This window comes from Rousettus aegyptiacus, unplaced genomic scaffold, assembly GCF_014176215.1.
Source record: "Rousettus aegyptiacus isolate mRouAeg1 unplaced genomic scaffold, mRouAeg1.p scaffold_m13_p_13, whole genome shotgun sequence".
Lineage (NCBI taxonomy): Eukaryota > Metazoa > Chordata > Mammalia > Chiroptera > Pteropodidae > Rousettus > Rousettus aegyptiacus.
Window position 1 is genome coordinate 23,930,488 of NW_023416288.1, and position 16,164 is coordinate 23,946,651.

The 16,164-nt window shown below is 32.5% G+C and overlaps 1 protein-coding gene across 3 annotated transcripts in view; it reads right to left on the reverse strand.

Annotated features, from left to right (window-relative positions):
- Nucleotides 1-332: 332 nt before the first annotated feature.
- THSD7A (thrombospondin type 1 domain containing 7A) overlaps nucleotides 333-16,164 on the reverse strand; it is a 603,286-nt gene continuing 587,454 nt past the window's right edge. For all 3 annotated transcript variants that reach the window (XM_016160722.2, XM_016160721.2, XM_016160720.2), the window contains 6 exons: nucleotides 12,931-13,104; nucleotides 9,342-9,437; nucleotides 6,465-6,547; nucleotides 5,901-6,111; nucleotides 2,940-3,027; nucleotides 333-2,230 (listed from right to left, as the gene is read on the reverse strand). In XM_016160722.2, the coding sequence (XP_016016208.2) occupies nucleotides 2,146-2,230; nucleotides 2,940-3,027; nucleotides 5,901-6,111; nucleotides 6,465-6,547; nucleotides 9,342-9,437; nucleotides 12,931-13,104 (737 nt within the window). In that variant the 3' untranslated portion in view covers nucleotides 333-2,145. The remainder of the gene's footprint in view (nucleotides 2,231-2,939; nucleotides 3,028-5,900; nucleotides 6,112-6,464; nucleotides 6,548-9,341; nucleotides 9,438-12,930; nucleotides 13,105-16,164) is intronic.

Genomic DNA, 16,164 nt, shown 5'->3' on the forward strand with positions numbered 1-16,164 from the left:
TCTATAATTTTTGCAAATACTTTAATGAACAGCAGGGGGAGCTCAAACTCTAGTATGTAGGTAAAATACCTTCTAGTCCAAGACACTTTTATAGCAACGTAGCTATGTTTAAGATAAAATAGCTTGTTATACTACTTTTAAAAGACCCAAAACACTAATGTTACTCCCTCTCCCCAAGGTTGTTGCAGTACACGTTGTCTGAAAAATGGTATTGCTTTTTAATGGCACCTTTTGAGTTTTCTTTTCATATGAAAGAAATCTGCCAAGTTAGATATTTCACTGTACCATTCCCAGGACTACTGATGTAAGAAAAAAACAAAAACAAAAACAAAAAAACAAAAAAAAACCTTACAACACAGTAATAAGTTTAATGACTGTTTTTCACCTTTGAAATGAAACGCTAAGTGCTGTCTGAGGGTAAATGAATGAAAACTAAATATGACACAATGGAGAGTTTACATTGAAAAAACTTCTAGACTAGCTGTCAGCAAACCACAACCTGCAAATGAGGTCTGCTGAATGCTTTTGTTTTTTTTTAAAGAAAGTTTTATTGGAAAATATCTATGCTTATTAATTTATGTACTGCGTATTGTCTATGGCTGTGTTCTTACAATGGCAAATTGAGAAGATGCAACATTGACCTAGCTGAAAATATTTATCGTTTGGCCCTTTGCAAAAAGAAGTTTGCCACCCTTGGTCTAGATATTTAATGAAGCCCTGGGCAAAATATTTTAAAAATATTTTGAAATCTCTTTTCAAAATTTTAGTTTTTGAAATCATACATTAAAAAGACCACTTCAAGTTTACCACTGAGAATAAATAAATAAATAAAAAACATGGATTTTGAAATACAATTCATCTGAAACTAGGAAAACAAATAAAGGGAGAAAATCAATACACAATTTTGATTTCTTCTGGGTACAAAAACCGTCAATACATTATTTTCTCCACGTGCTCAAAATTAAAAAGAAAACCAGTTCCTTTTTTTTCTTTTCTTTTCTTCTTCTTCTTTTTTTTAAACAAAGATAACAAATATAAAAATCTAGTCATAAACAGCCTTCGAAGTACAATTAAAAACCAACTCGAGGGATTCATCTTTTGGAGAGTTAATGAGTCGGTATTTAAACACTTAAATTACCGCCATGTTGTCTATTTCACGATGGCTGCAGTGATGAGGAAGAGTATACACAGCAGATGTAACAGCTAACTCCATCCTGTTGCCATCCAAAATGAACTTTACTCTCTTCAGGGTACCATAACTTGTATACGTCTCCATGGCACTCTGAGCATAGATGTCTTCATCCCATATGAAAAGAGGCAGTTTCTATGGCAATATTGGTTAAGTGCCTATCATGCTGCACTAATATAGTGCAAAAATGTGCCTTCCATATAGCAAAAAAGATGCAGGCAACCAGTTTGAAATTAAGGAAAGTAGACACTTATTGTATTAACACAAGCAAATTAGTTTTCCAGACAATAATCACTATAAAATACTGAACTTGAGGACTCTTCTAAGGTAATAGTACATGTCCGACATTCGTACTTTGGAGAGAGACAAGAATTAAGTCTTATAAAAGAGTCTTTGCCTCTGAAATGCAGGTCAATAAAAGCTACCATCAACTACCAAGATATTGAATTTATTCAATGGGTTTTCTGCGCAGCTTAGAGCTTATTTTTTATTCACCATTAAAATGGCTTATTAATGAGTGAATAATCTGGCATAATACTATGTATCATTCAGTTGAGTATACAAGGTGTTATATTTGCCTATAGTATTGTAGAAATCTTGGTATCAATTTTTCATGCTAAAATGTTACTATGGGTTAACACTGAGGACAGTGTTATTTTAGAGATGAGAGTAAATTTTCAGTTGGTAGGTTTCATAAAAGATCACATATAACTCTTAGAAGGTGTGGCATGTATTCAACTTAATCTCCCAGACGACTCAGAGCTGATGGTTTCTATGTAAGCAGTGCTGTCTTGATATCGCCAATGGCACTGTGATTTTCACTCTTTCCTTAATGATGGTCTTTTAAAAAGGCAAGTTGCATTTTGATCCACACAGTTTAAATAGCTTTGTGACCTCTGGATGTCTACTGCAGAATCAGAAAGCTGAAACTGCTTGTCGCCAGGATAAATTATATTTTACATGTCTGCATCTCCATCATAGGCTAAGGTTAAAGGTTTCAGTCGGTTGTTTTGCCGTCTTTGGGGTTTCTTTGGCTTCTTGCTGTTAAAAAAGAAAGTCATTAAAATTGGGAGGAAAAAATCAATCTTCCATGTAAATTTTATTGTTTTAATTGAAAAAATCTGAAACATATTGATAAACCTAGAATACTTGATTGCCTCCATTTCCTAAATTCAAACTTAAAATGTGATTTTCTGGTATCTTCGAATTTCTCAGCTTTACACTCTGAAGAAACTTGAAATGGAACCCTTCGAATATTTTATTATCCTATAAAAGATGAATTATCCAAATGGAAATCCCCTAGTACTAACAATAAAAATAACATTATCATATAATCATTTATATTTGGCCAGAACCCTTTATAAATAATACATAATTTATTAATAATACATGTATAAAAGATAATTGAATAAGATTAGGTATTACCATAACATCTTTCTCTAGGAGCAATTCACTATAAAAATTTACGGTTCATCATAATCACATTCTCCTGCAAAATGAAGGAGAACATACTTGAGAAGATGGCCTGAAGCAACTCTTGCTCATCTTCAGAAATTAAAGGGCTCAGATTTGGTAGATTTTAGAATAAGACTAAAGCTGCGATTATTTAGAACTTCAGATGAATACTAAATAAATGTGGAACGCTTATTTGAGACATTGGTTTACTGTTCCTGCATTACGATCAATTAAGAGTGCTTCCTCTGAAATAGATTATATATCCCCTTAGATTTTGAAATATTTAAAAACTCACCAAGCTAGATAAATCATGGAGACAATAAAGATGAGCAACACAAATGCCCCAGCTGCTACACCATAAACCCAGGTCTTTAATCTTCCATCTAAGAAGAATGGATATTAATCATTAATTTATATTAGTCTGGTATACAAATGACAGTCTTTAACTATGACCAATGACCAGTCACATATGACCAAGTCCTTTCAAAACTGAAAATGAATTATTGCTTAGGCATAATTAATAATTAATGCAAAGCCGCTATTATGAGTTAGATGGTCCTTCATTAAAGATAAATTATCAATGAAACTGAATGGAAAAGTAATAAATGTTTTCAATTTGAATTCGGATTTCGAGTTAATGTGTCCAAATTTCTGCTGCTTCTTATCTGAATTTTACTCCAAATCCAGTATATGTATAATGCTATATAAACATTTTCTTCTGATTTTCATTCTATTTTGAGAATAGCAATTATGAGAAAAGGGGAAAAATAAAGCAATTTCAAGGAAGTAAGAAAGCCCTACAGCTTAAAAGTTGATGCAGACAGGTGTGCTTGAATGTGAACATTGTCAGTTTAACATTTTTTTAGCAGATGAACTAAAAGTGAATATTTTTAATATTTTAAGGGGAATTAGTAATCTTTTATCTAGTTTATAGTTATAGTAAGCTTTAAAGTTGATTTGACAATATCATTTGTAAAAATAACCAAGTTTGGTGATGTATGAAAGGATCTATAAATAACTTTTTTCTATCTTTTCTATTTTACGGGTATCCCCTTTTTGAAATTTTGTGTTATGCCACTTCACTTTTACGAAAGACTTCCATTAGTAGCAGTTTCACTAGCTGAGAGAAATCCGAGGAGGATTTTCTCTTTTATGAAAAAAAAAGGCAAAGAGCAAAAATAGGGTTCAGCGTTTGTTTTGCAGCCAGCTGCAGGCAGTGTGCGTCCAGGCTCAGAAAGCTGTAAGGGTGTTATGCTTAGTGTAAAACTTGACATAATTAAGCATATTTGGTATGAATAGGTAGGTTATTTTTTAGACCTGGGACCACTTAAAATTTTTTCCACATTAATGATAACTGCTTCTTCACTTTATACTATTTCCACTTATGAAAGGTTTCGTAGGAATGCTCCACTTTTGGTTAGCAGGGAAAATCTATATATGAAAACAGATAGGACAGGGACTTTTCTAATATGGTTTTCTGGTCTCATTCTCTTTGAACTTCTCAGTTTTATATTCTGAATAAATTCCAAAAAGAAGACATTATTAATGACTTTGCTAACTTAAATTTGGTTTGCACATCAACATATTTTCTGTTGTATATGCGTAATTGTAAGATCATAGCATTAAATTATAGATTGGGCAAGTTGACTCCATGGAGACTCTGGTTTATTCAATACTGAAATGGCACCAAGAGCAAATCAACTTTGTGAAATTTTTGTTCTAGATCAATTTAGGAGTTTATTCGCTAGAAATAAATTGATATTTTAAATGTCTTTTCTTTTTGATTCTAAAGATTAAAAAGAATTAAGCCTGAGTTTAAAATCAAAGGAGCTGTTCTATTGTTGGGTTTACCTGTCCTAAGAGTTCCTCAACAAATATTCTTTCAGTTTTTCAAAAACCAAGAAAAGGGTCTAACTATATTTTTAGAACAGATATCTTTTTAATACATTTAAATATTCACTTTAGGTAACCGTATATTATATTTAAAATGACAATAACAATATTCTCTCTTTTAAAAAACCAGTTTTGATGTGAGGAGATCTGCTCAGATTCTTAGTCAAGGTCAAGATTGGTAATTGAACATTTGCTGGTCCTCTGTCTTGAACACTGGAAGAAGAGTTACCCATGTTTACACAGTCAGGTCAACTTTGCAAATAAAATATATTTTCAACTAAAACTTAATCAAGGCAAGGGAAAACATGGATAAATATGAATCACCCCAATAATGAAAATACTTAAAAAAAAATCCCAATAGTGATTTTCCAATAAAGGAACGTGTTTTGACTTAATGCATTAAATATAGAGATGTGTTAGCTATACAAATTTCTTCCTTCCTTTCTCATGTTTATAATGGAGTTATAAAGTAGTCCATGTTCAGCTTTGCCTGGAAATTTCCTTTGACCATGAACTAGTAATCCCTCTTGGTGTGAGAAAAAAATGGTATGATCTTAGCTACTATATTATGCTCATAGCACATTTTAACCATGAACTTATTTCTAGGGATAAGTGTATAGTCGAATCCAACTGGAGAGAGAAAGTGTGCAGAATAGAAATTACATTTCATCAAGCCTTCAAGGTTTTAACTGTATTGGCTTCATGTCGGTCCATTATTAGATGCATTGAGAGCTGTCTCATATGACAAGGGTCTGGTCAGTCTCTAAGTTTAGATCATTCTATTTAGACAGGAAGGCTCCATCCCTTTCCCTATGTATCTGGTGCTAGAATAGATTCTGAGATTTTGAGTATGCCAACTCTAAGGGCTGACAGAAATTGGTCTGAACCACCGAGGGTCCCCCAACATGGCACTGCATTACTGATGTTCCTATTTTAGGTTAAAGTATTACTACTCTGTAGTCAAATGAAAAATTCTTGAGTGTATTTATAGTTTTATTTGTTCCACTACTGAATGATAACATATTTTTTTCCCTACTTAATATTTTCATTGTTAGATCTCTTTGCTCAGTGTGAAAACAATTATATTTGTGAATTTAGGTCTGAGATTGAATAACTAATATCAATCCTAATATTTTTTTCTCAGAAGAAAGTAATTTCATTTCTCTAAACTTTGAGCATGAGTGTTTTTTTTTAAATATAAAAATAATAAAAATTTTATAAGATTATATGGCAGAATCAGAAGAAAAATTTTGGTGAAATAATAAATAGCTCATATGAAAATGCTTGCTCATCTTTTAATCCTTTGGCATTGGTTTACTATATAACTAAAGAATTCTACATCAGCACTGATGAGTCACTTCACCTGGCCCAAATGGCTGTAGAAACCAAGTCCGTCCCCGTCCTGTTGCGTTAGTGGAGGGTTGTGTCGGATGTACTGCCCGACTGGTTTTCACATCTCCTCTTTTGTCCTCCATGGTGGGTATCACTACCACAGGGATCAGTGTGCATTGCTCAAGAGTACCATTAGAAGACAGGACTTCGGTGTATCCTTCTTCACAACTGCATGTCCTCATCTGCAGGAGAACAAAATGATTTCGACTGTGTATACAAGATGATCTTTGAAAGTATAACAGACTTGACTTGAAAAGAAGCTTTCAAAGAAACATTGTTTTGGGAATTTTACTACATGTAATGTCTGTCTTCACTGCATAAAAAAAGAATACTTTTTTTTGTATGATATACAAACTTATTTTAACAGCAGAAACAAGTGCATTCAGAATTATTTATATTGATAAAAAGGGAGTTCCAACAATAGAATTTTTATGCCTCAAGACATGCTTTCTTTTAAGGAAAACAGATTGGACGAGAGACAGTGGGGTGACAAAAGATGATGCTGGTTTGTCTATCCCAGTGAATTCACACATACCTCGCTACAGTACGAATGGGGCTGACTACACGGTGGGTGACAAGACCTGTCGGCATCAGGCTGGCGTACTACCAAGCAGCCCCCTGCAGGACAGAAAATCATGTTTTGACAAGTAGTATCTCTTGCAATAATAAAAATATACTGTTACAGGCTCATCTTTGAATCCTGAACCACTTTGGGAATCCCACAGATTTTTCTGAGGGCAGTTGACTGTGAAATATTCAGTTAACCTTGACCAGAGGAGACAGCACGGTGCCTGGCACTTAGGAGGTGCTCCTTAAGCACTTGTCGAACAGAGGATGTCATAGTTGCTACTTTGAAAACACAGATTGCACACAAGCTATTTATGTCATTGTTCTTGAAGCCAAGTCCGGCACTACAAAACACATTTAATTTTCTTTTAAAATTAAAATTCTTCCTTGGCTATTCAAAGACAGAGTTTGCATATCCCTTGAGATGTCTCTTTAATTTATGACTACCACATAAATGCATTTTTACAATTTTTTTTGAGAAAAATAACTATTTCTGGTAATTCAGGATATTTTTGGGTATAGGAAAGAAAACAAATCTAGCTTCTAAGTAGTGTGCTTGCACTATAGTTTTAATTTGACATTGCCATTCTCTATCCTTCCTCTTTTTCCTCTTTTCCAGTATAGTATTAAGTGTGCCTAAATTATTATAAGTGAGGTTTAAGATGAGAATAGATATTGTAAAGAAACAATATTAGTGATGTAAAAGAAACTCACAGTTTCAAACCATTTTTGCTCGGTTTTAGGGAATTTTAGCAAAGCAAAAGTTTTCCTTTATTTATGGAATTGATGATCCTTTAAAATTTATCAAATGTATCATTAATTTTTTGCCTTATCTCTCAATATTATAAAAAAGTATTTATAGAAAACATGTTATGGAAAGCAGTTAGTCATTGCAAGGCAGTTGCAGTTAAATGGCCATTTTGAAGTTATTATCATTAAATGTGAAAAAAAGGAAAATGACATCTTGAGATTCTTATAAGGATAACTATTCATAAACTTAAAGCATCAATCAAGGTAGGTAATATACTATACATGCTTGTCTATTTCTCATAAAGAATCTCATCTTTCCTAAAAGATGGAAGAAGAATGCATATAAAGTTTATCACAGATAATTTACACATTAGCTTTTTGGTATCAAACAGCATTAGAAAGAAGTAAATATACTGGATACTATACTGCATTAAAAAGATATTGAAAATATGATTTCTACAGGTAAGTCTTTTAAAATTTGACTTACCTTTGCATTGGTCTAATTTCAGTGAGAAAAGCGATTTAAGATGTAGAAGAAATGCCAGACAAATATTTGCATTCATATTTGGAAAAAAAAAAAAAACACTGAAAACTAATCAGATTCTGTGGGGAAGCTGTAAAATTTTCTTTGAATGGTTTGAAGAAGAATGAAAACATTCATTTTCAACTCCTGAGTTGAGTATTCCGCCTCTAAAATGCCGTCAGGTTCAGAATGCCTATATTTTACTCACTCAGCTCTTTTCCCCACTGTGTCTTTTAGGGTGGTGTGGTTGGAACAGATTTTTCTCCCAGAAAGTAATTCAGTGAGAAAGCAAAGGCTTTCCTGGAAGGTTTTGTCTTTATTATGTATGTGTCCACTGGGAGTTGCTATTATCAAGGGTTTCTTGATACGGATTTCTCATGTATAAAATCTTAACAAGAATACAACTTGACATTCTGCTTCAGCTTTCACAGGCAGGAAATAAGTAATTAGGTTTCAATAAATCCAGGTAATTTATAATTCAATATAAAAATTGATGCTTTCCAAAAAGCATATTGATTCCTGCTCCTGTTATCTTACTGTATATATTACAGCTAAATTTATAAATGGACATACTCAGAGGCACCCAACTGCACATTACTTTTTCTCCCTGCCAGAGGGCCAAAACAATGACAGCAGGTCAGCAGGTCTCCCCGAACAATTAGTTAACTGTCAATACGCGTACTAGTGCTATGCTATGGCGATTCCTGCAAATTAGATCTGTAAAAGCAAATTGCTTAAGAAGAGACATTAGATCTTTGGGTCCACGTGCTTGAGGTTGAGGTTCTGGTTCTGACCTTGGTTTCCTTCTAGGAAATTTGCAGAATGGTTCACCTCGCTAAATATTTGGAGCCACGTTTCTTCCTTCCTCAAAGAAATCCCTGGGATCCCTTGCCTTTATTGGGCTCAGATAAGAAAATTTTAGTAATTGCAGATTAGTTCTTTGGAGGTATATGTGGATATAAAGGGCATTCAGAAAAGTTCATTTGGATTTCTTCTTTGGATGTATCATAATTTTTGAGTGAGGACAGAGTAAGAGAGCTGGTCAGATGCTTTGGGCTTGATATTTACCAATAAGTCTTCTCTATTAATTAATAAAAAACTATTAATGATAGATTTCTGAATTCAAGCAAGATATTTGGATTTATATAATCATATTCCCTTGGTAATATTTTTGGTCTGCATTTGTACTGCCTTTAAGGCACAGAACCATATAGTCAACAAAACATTGATTATTTTTAGCATGTAGTAAGCTATTAATATGTAAAATTTCCAGGAAAAACAATCTGAGAATTATTTACTTATAATAATCATTTGTTAGAATTATTTAATGTCTTAATTAAGTAAATTCCAGTAGCAACATCTAAAATGTCTGGGTGAGGGAAAATTTAATTGAAACATTAAAAAATAAAATAATTTGTCATTGGTCACCAGACCGTTATACAGCTCAGGTGTCCTAAATCCAACCATGTATTGAATACTGAAAGAATATCTTTGTTTCCTTAGTGTTTTTAAACCTATTACACGTCTGTTACAAGAAGACTTTCAGAGAACAGAGAGAAATTGGAAGTTTACCTGTTACATTTGTACCATCTGATCTTTGACACCAAACTGTTCGGGAAGAGCCTTTCCAAGCACTAGCCATCCATTTATACTCATAACACTGTCCATCTGTATGGGCACAATAAACATTAACAGAGCACTCTGCTGTCCAGAAGGACAATCATGGGATAGAGTATTAATAAAATATTTATAAACAATTGAAAGTGATAAGAAGTCCATCTCAAATGATTCAAATGTCAATTTATTGTCCTGAAGTTGCCATATAAATGTTACAAAATTCCAGATATATACCTAAATCTTAACTCATTTTCCATACCTATTGTCATACTATTTGATGTGAACCTGGATTTTTAATGTAATTTTATGTTTTATTAAAGTATTATGAAACCGAACATGCAGACAGGATGGAGAATAACTAAAAATATATATTCAATTATCCACCATGCAATTTTAACAAATATTACCATGTAGTAATCTTCACTTGTTGATGAGTAAGAAATAACAGATAAACTTGATGTCCTATTATATTCCTTTCTGATCTGATCTCTCTCCATGTCTATGCAGCAATCCACACTATTCTGGAGTAACTATATGCATTTCTGTGACCTTTTTCATTCCTTTAATATATAGATATTACACATATAAAGATACATATCTATAAATGATATATAGCATTTTTAGTCAATCTTAAAATTAAAAAAGTGTCGTACTATGAATCATTCTAAAACTTAATAGTCAGTGTTACAGATGAAATATTTTTATGTGATTTTAATGCAGATATAGTCAATTTATTTTAACTGCTATATGGAATTCCATGGTACTAATTGCTGCAATGTATTTAGCTATTTCCTCTAAGGTTGGAGTTTTAGGTTATTTTCAATTTTTGCTCTTACAACAAAGCCTCAGTGGCCAGCTTTGTGCCAGCCTCCTGGTCCTTCCTTCAGGTACATATCTAGAAGGGAAATTTCTGGGTATCACTGTAGGGATAGCTAAAACTTTACTATATGGAGGTCATTCTTCCCACTAAAAGGCAAACGCTTACATACGCACCAGCAGTGAATAAGGGTTACCACTGCTCGAAACTCTCACGACCATGCATAACTGCCAGACTGTCAGTCTTGTGGGTGTGGAAGGCTATCCTGTCATTTTAAATTGCAGCCCTTCGATTACTAAATCTATGAAATGGAACAAAAATGTTTTAGGGGCATTTAGATTTCTTCTTATATGAAGTGCTTATATATATATCTTCCGGCCTTTTTTCCTACTGAAATATATACCTTTTCTTATTGAATGGTAGGAATGCTTTATTCTAGGAGAGTAATTCTCAAAGTATGGCCCAGGGTCCACAGGAGATTTTGACATTCCCTCAGAGTGTGTGTTTGTAACACCTGTGTAAGACTTCTTCGTACACATAAACTAAACTAAAACTGCAATAGATTGAATGCAGAAGCAGATAAATTCAGCTGCCTTCCTTTAAGCCAGATATGACAGAGATTTGAAAAAGAATAAAACAAGACCATACTTGTCATTAAAGTTTTTTTTTGTTTCTGAAAATAGTTATTTTTCAGGAAATATATTATTTACAGTAACATGCAATTAGTTTATGATTATTTTACACAAATTAACAATTAAAAATTTATTAGTTTTCATTTTTAATGTAAAATTTTATATAACTCACAAAAGAAAGCAGTTTGGGGTCCTCAACAATTTTAAGAGTATAAAAAATTGTCTTGGACTGAAATGTTTTAGAATTTTTGTTCTAGACACTAATCCTTTGAAATTAATTGACTTCACAAGTACCACTTCTAGGCCTGTTGCTTTTCCAATACTTTTATTTTACTGTCCAGAAGATTTAAATTTTAATTTAAACATATTTTTAATCGTTTCCATTTTTGTTTGTGCTTTTAGTGTTGTCTAGGGAAGGTTTTCCCCACCTTTTTTCCCACTCAACTTTGTTTTACTTCTCAAGATTTCACATAAATGGGAGTTGTCTATTTCTTAAAATTCCGGTAAAACTTATAATTAAAACTATTTAGGTTTTAGCTCGTGTGCTTGTGTGAGTTAATATTTGATAGATTTGTTTTTAATAGTTATTTAATACTTAGTTTAGCTTCTTTATTACTCTTGGTAAATGGTAACATTCTAAATTGTCTTCAAGTTTTTACTTTTATTAGCAAAATTTACTCATAAAATATATATTTTTAAAGTTATTCCATTCGTAGTAGTATTGATTTTGTTCTTTTTAATTTTCCTCATTGATTTTTCTATGAAGTGGTCTATTTTGTTAGTTTGGTCAAAAAACAAGCTACTGATTTTGCTGATTATCTTGTTTCTTTGTTTTTTATCTCCTTGAATTTGTATTTATCTGTATTGATTATATACTATTTCCTTTTTTCTTTCTTTTTTTAATAATAAAAAGCTTAGCTCATTTTAAACTCTTCTCTTTCCTATGTAAGCATCTAAGGGTTTAAATTCTCTTCTAAATACTACATAACATTTGATATGTAAGTCTCTAAAAGTGTGGTTTTCAGTTTTTACTTCTATGTGTGCTTAGGGGATTTCCTTTCAACTATAATGTTATTGGTGTCTAATTTTATTTCATTCTCATTTTAGGGTGAACAATTCTTTTTCTTTCCTTGAAAATTATTCATTTATTGTAACCCCTGACCTTTCTCTACGTCTTTACCTATGCTGTTCCAGGACATAAGGAATGTTTTATCTCGCTGGTAAGTTTGGGAAGATTTAGCTGACAAGGTAGATAAATCTATTTCTTGGATTGAATTATCTAGACCAACTGGCTCTCATTTTAAGCATTCTTATCTAACTTTTAAGCTTTTCCCTCCAACTTTTCATTAATTAGCATGATATTTAGGCTCCTATGCTATTATGTGTCATACTTCTTTTTTTCTGAACACAAGCACTAAGAAGGTTGTTTGCTGTGCCCTACATTGTTCACTAGATAATAATTCTTCTGTTTTCATTTATACGTCTTTTAAATCGTGTTCTCAAACTAATACTCTTTGGTTCTTAAAAATGTCATGTATTGCCTGTATTTGATGTATGGCTCTATAAGTGTGGACACACACACACGCATACACACATGCACACACATGCGCACGCGTGCACACACACATATATAGATATATAGATATATAAATATGTATGTTCAAATAGGCTCTATGTCAGATTTAGAGTAGTTCTTACCGTTACTTTATCGGTTTATGAAAATTTAATAAAATCTCTCATTTTGCTGTAGATTTGTAATTTTTATTTGATTAATTCTTTTGATTCAAATAAACTGAGGATATTGTTAGATTCATACATGATCAGGATTGTTACAAATAATGTGCTCCTAAATGTCTCAGCTTTTTTTGGTCATAAAACTAGGAAACATTTTCGCAGTATTTCATATCTAATTTATAAAGGGTGGCAACATTTTTCTTCCTCTAAATCTTTAAAATTCAGGATGATACCCTGAATTCAACTCTCAGCCTGAAGTGAGATTTTGGCAAATTTGCTTCTTTAATAGAAAATTTTATACCTTGTGCTTTGCTTATTAACAAAATTAAAATGAGTAGATTCTATGAATTGTAGCACTTACCATCACATGATTTTGTTTCTAACATCTGCTCTGGACACAGATGTTGATTCTCTAGTTCTTGTATAATCACCGCTCTAGAACGGACCTGTATTCCACCAAAGCCTAGGTCCTCACCATTCACACAGGTCAGCTGACACAGGCTCCATGACGACCAGTCCTTTAAATAACAATCGCCTGCAAAACACAGGTGTATAGTTTATACCAACACCTGCAAAGAATAGCAAGCCAGATAGTCATTTCATTTTTAACCCCATGGGCAATGTCCATAAGTATGCTGGTCATACAAGGGATTTGTAAGATTTAGCCAAGTATTTAGTATTTGCAAGGTTGTATGTAGCTTTATAAGTCTGTATTAATATTGTTATTTTCTGAGTAGATGTTACTGGTATAGACTATGTGTTGTTTAATGATATCAAATGTAAATTGTCACTTGAAGAAGCTTGTCTATTATAATTGTTTTCTCTTAAGAGACAACAAATACTTGATTGAAACCTACTACCACTCTTGTCATTATCATTGTATAGAGGTTTATAAGAACTTGGTACTAGTCAAAAGAAATCTAAATATACATCCAACTTATCTTCTAGGTATTTGTAATTTCAAAAGAGCTTGAGGTCCAAGTCTGAGAAAGGTGGTACTTATACTTTATTTCTATTTCTTCCCAGAATTGTGAAGGTGAGACAGCCAGTTGAGTAGCTGGAATAGTGACAATAATACATGCCATTTCCTCTGATCTATGTCTTTAGTCAACTGTTCCTTTTTGTCAATTATTGATTGAAGAATATGCATGGAAAATGATCACATAAATGCACAAATAATTGAGTTTTCACAACCTGGTTATATACCCATGTAACCAACATCTAAATCAAACAAACACATAGCATTCTCAGAATCTCAGACACCCCCCCTCACACTATAAATGGAATCATACCATATGTAGTTTTTGTTAAGTCTGGCTTCTTTCACTCATTTATGTTTGTTTGTGAGATCCATCGTGTATGCATGTAGTTTTGTTTACTCTTATTGTTGTACTTTACTCTCATTGTATGAATTACCGCAGTTTAGATATCCACTTTAGTACTGATGGACCTGTGGAGAGTTCTAAGTTTTTCCTATTATGAATACTGCTATTATAAACATTTTAGTATAAATCCTTTAGTGAATATTATATATATATTTCTATTGGATATATACCTAGGAGTGGAATTTCTGGATCATATGTGTCATGTGTTCAACATCAACATCTTCAACCATTTTGAGAACAAGTAAGATTTAATGAAATACACCTTTCCCATACATATATCCATTCTTCAGGACTGACTGCCTTGTGATACTGTTCAGAGGATACAGTAAATTATGATAGACAAATCCACAGAGGTTCTTATTACTTTAATTATTCCAGCCATATCACATAAATAATTCATATTGCCTTATATTATGCTGAAGTTGTCTAATATTAGCACAAGGTTGCTTGAAGCTTGAATATGTGATTCATGAGAAAACTTCTTATGTCATGATTAAGAAATCCTACACAGACATGAATTATTGACTAACAGATACATATACAATAGTAAAATGGAGTGATTTTTGTAGACTTTTATTATAGTATGTCATTGATACACTATCTAATGTCATCCTGAAGTACAGAAAATTCTCATAAATTTTGGAAATGTTAAGGAAAAAGAAAGTAGTGAGAATTTTTAAGTAGTCTAAGAATATTTTAGAAACATTTCTATTCCCTATGAAATACCTTTTCGTGGGTTACTCAGTTTTTAATTATGCAGGAGAAACTATTAAAATATAAATTTAAAAATTCCTGTCAATATAAATGTAGTATAATTTTCCCTCAGTGATTACAAACTACGTGGAAATAAAACAAATATTTTTACTAATAGACTTTATCTCTGTGCTTATATCACTTGACAGTGATTTTATAACAACTCAATAAATCTTTTTACTGGTAGTCTGTGAATTATATAATAACAACCCCCAAATAATCCATGTCAGGCTTCAAAGAATTAATAACAGTAAACGAAAGTGAGAATTGCCTCATATATAACATACTTTTATATTTTTACCATATAAACCATTATAATAGTAAAACTACACTATGCCTGGCAAAGACATGACAATTAAGTGTATGAAATGTATTCTGTACTTCAGTATTTACTTTAAAATTTATTAGTTCACATATTGCTAGCTTTCAAAACCCATCATTGGAGAAAACTATCAAGAAACAAACTGAAATAAATAGAATTGTAATTTATAAAAGAGCATCCTCCTCCTGGATTTGTAATTACTTTAATTAGCAAGGTGTGTTTCCCTGTCCTATGTTATTATGCCATCTTGCAGTTTTCCTTCCCTTCACTTATCACAAATTTTAATCTTATGTTTATTTATGTCACTAATAGATAGCAAATGCCACTTCCTTTAGAAGGTAAACTCTATGATGATGTGGTGTGTTAGTTTCCTATCTCCAACCTTGAGCCCAGTGTCTGGGCTGCAATAAGACTTGATAAATAATCAAACAGGTGTCTGATTGGGTTGAAGGAAGCATTATGAAAACAAGTAGGGAGACTCCACTATAAAGCATATATCAATGCCTGGCAAGGATTCCAGCTATGCTCAGTGTTGTGGAAGTCATCACAGTGATCCTATTATTGACACAGGAAATTTGTTTTGGAATAGGGAGGTCTTTCAACTTTTAGCTTCAGTCAGCTTTTGTTGACAATATGGCCATTCAATACATCAAAGCCCCAAGGTTCAGTCACTGGCCTGTCCAGAGCCCTTACCTGCTGCCACAGCCTCAACCTCAGTCTGCTGTGAAGCAAATGATTTTATTAAATTGGACTGTGTATGACATGTGGACTGAAATCAGGCTAGTTTAGGGGTAAGTAATGGAACACGGTAATTGCTGGATCAGGAAAATGTTGTTATTGGCAGATGTGGGAATGTCTAAGAAGTAACACTTTGCCTAGGCCTGGAAAGTCAGATGAAAATAAAACATAATTTTTTAACCTTAAACAGGTGAAAAATAATCAGTGTGTGCAAAAAACTATTATTATAGATAAATATACACAGTGAGGAATGCCCTCAAAATTTAATATACAGTTCAAAGTTTCAGGGGTTATTTTACTTACTGCTGTTCAATTTATTCTGTTTATCTTAATAAAAAATATAGAAACTACCACTATTATCACTTCAAATAATTTACTTACTAAAGAATAAGTAAAC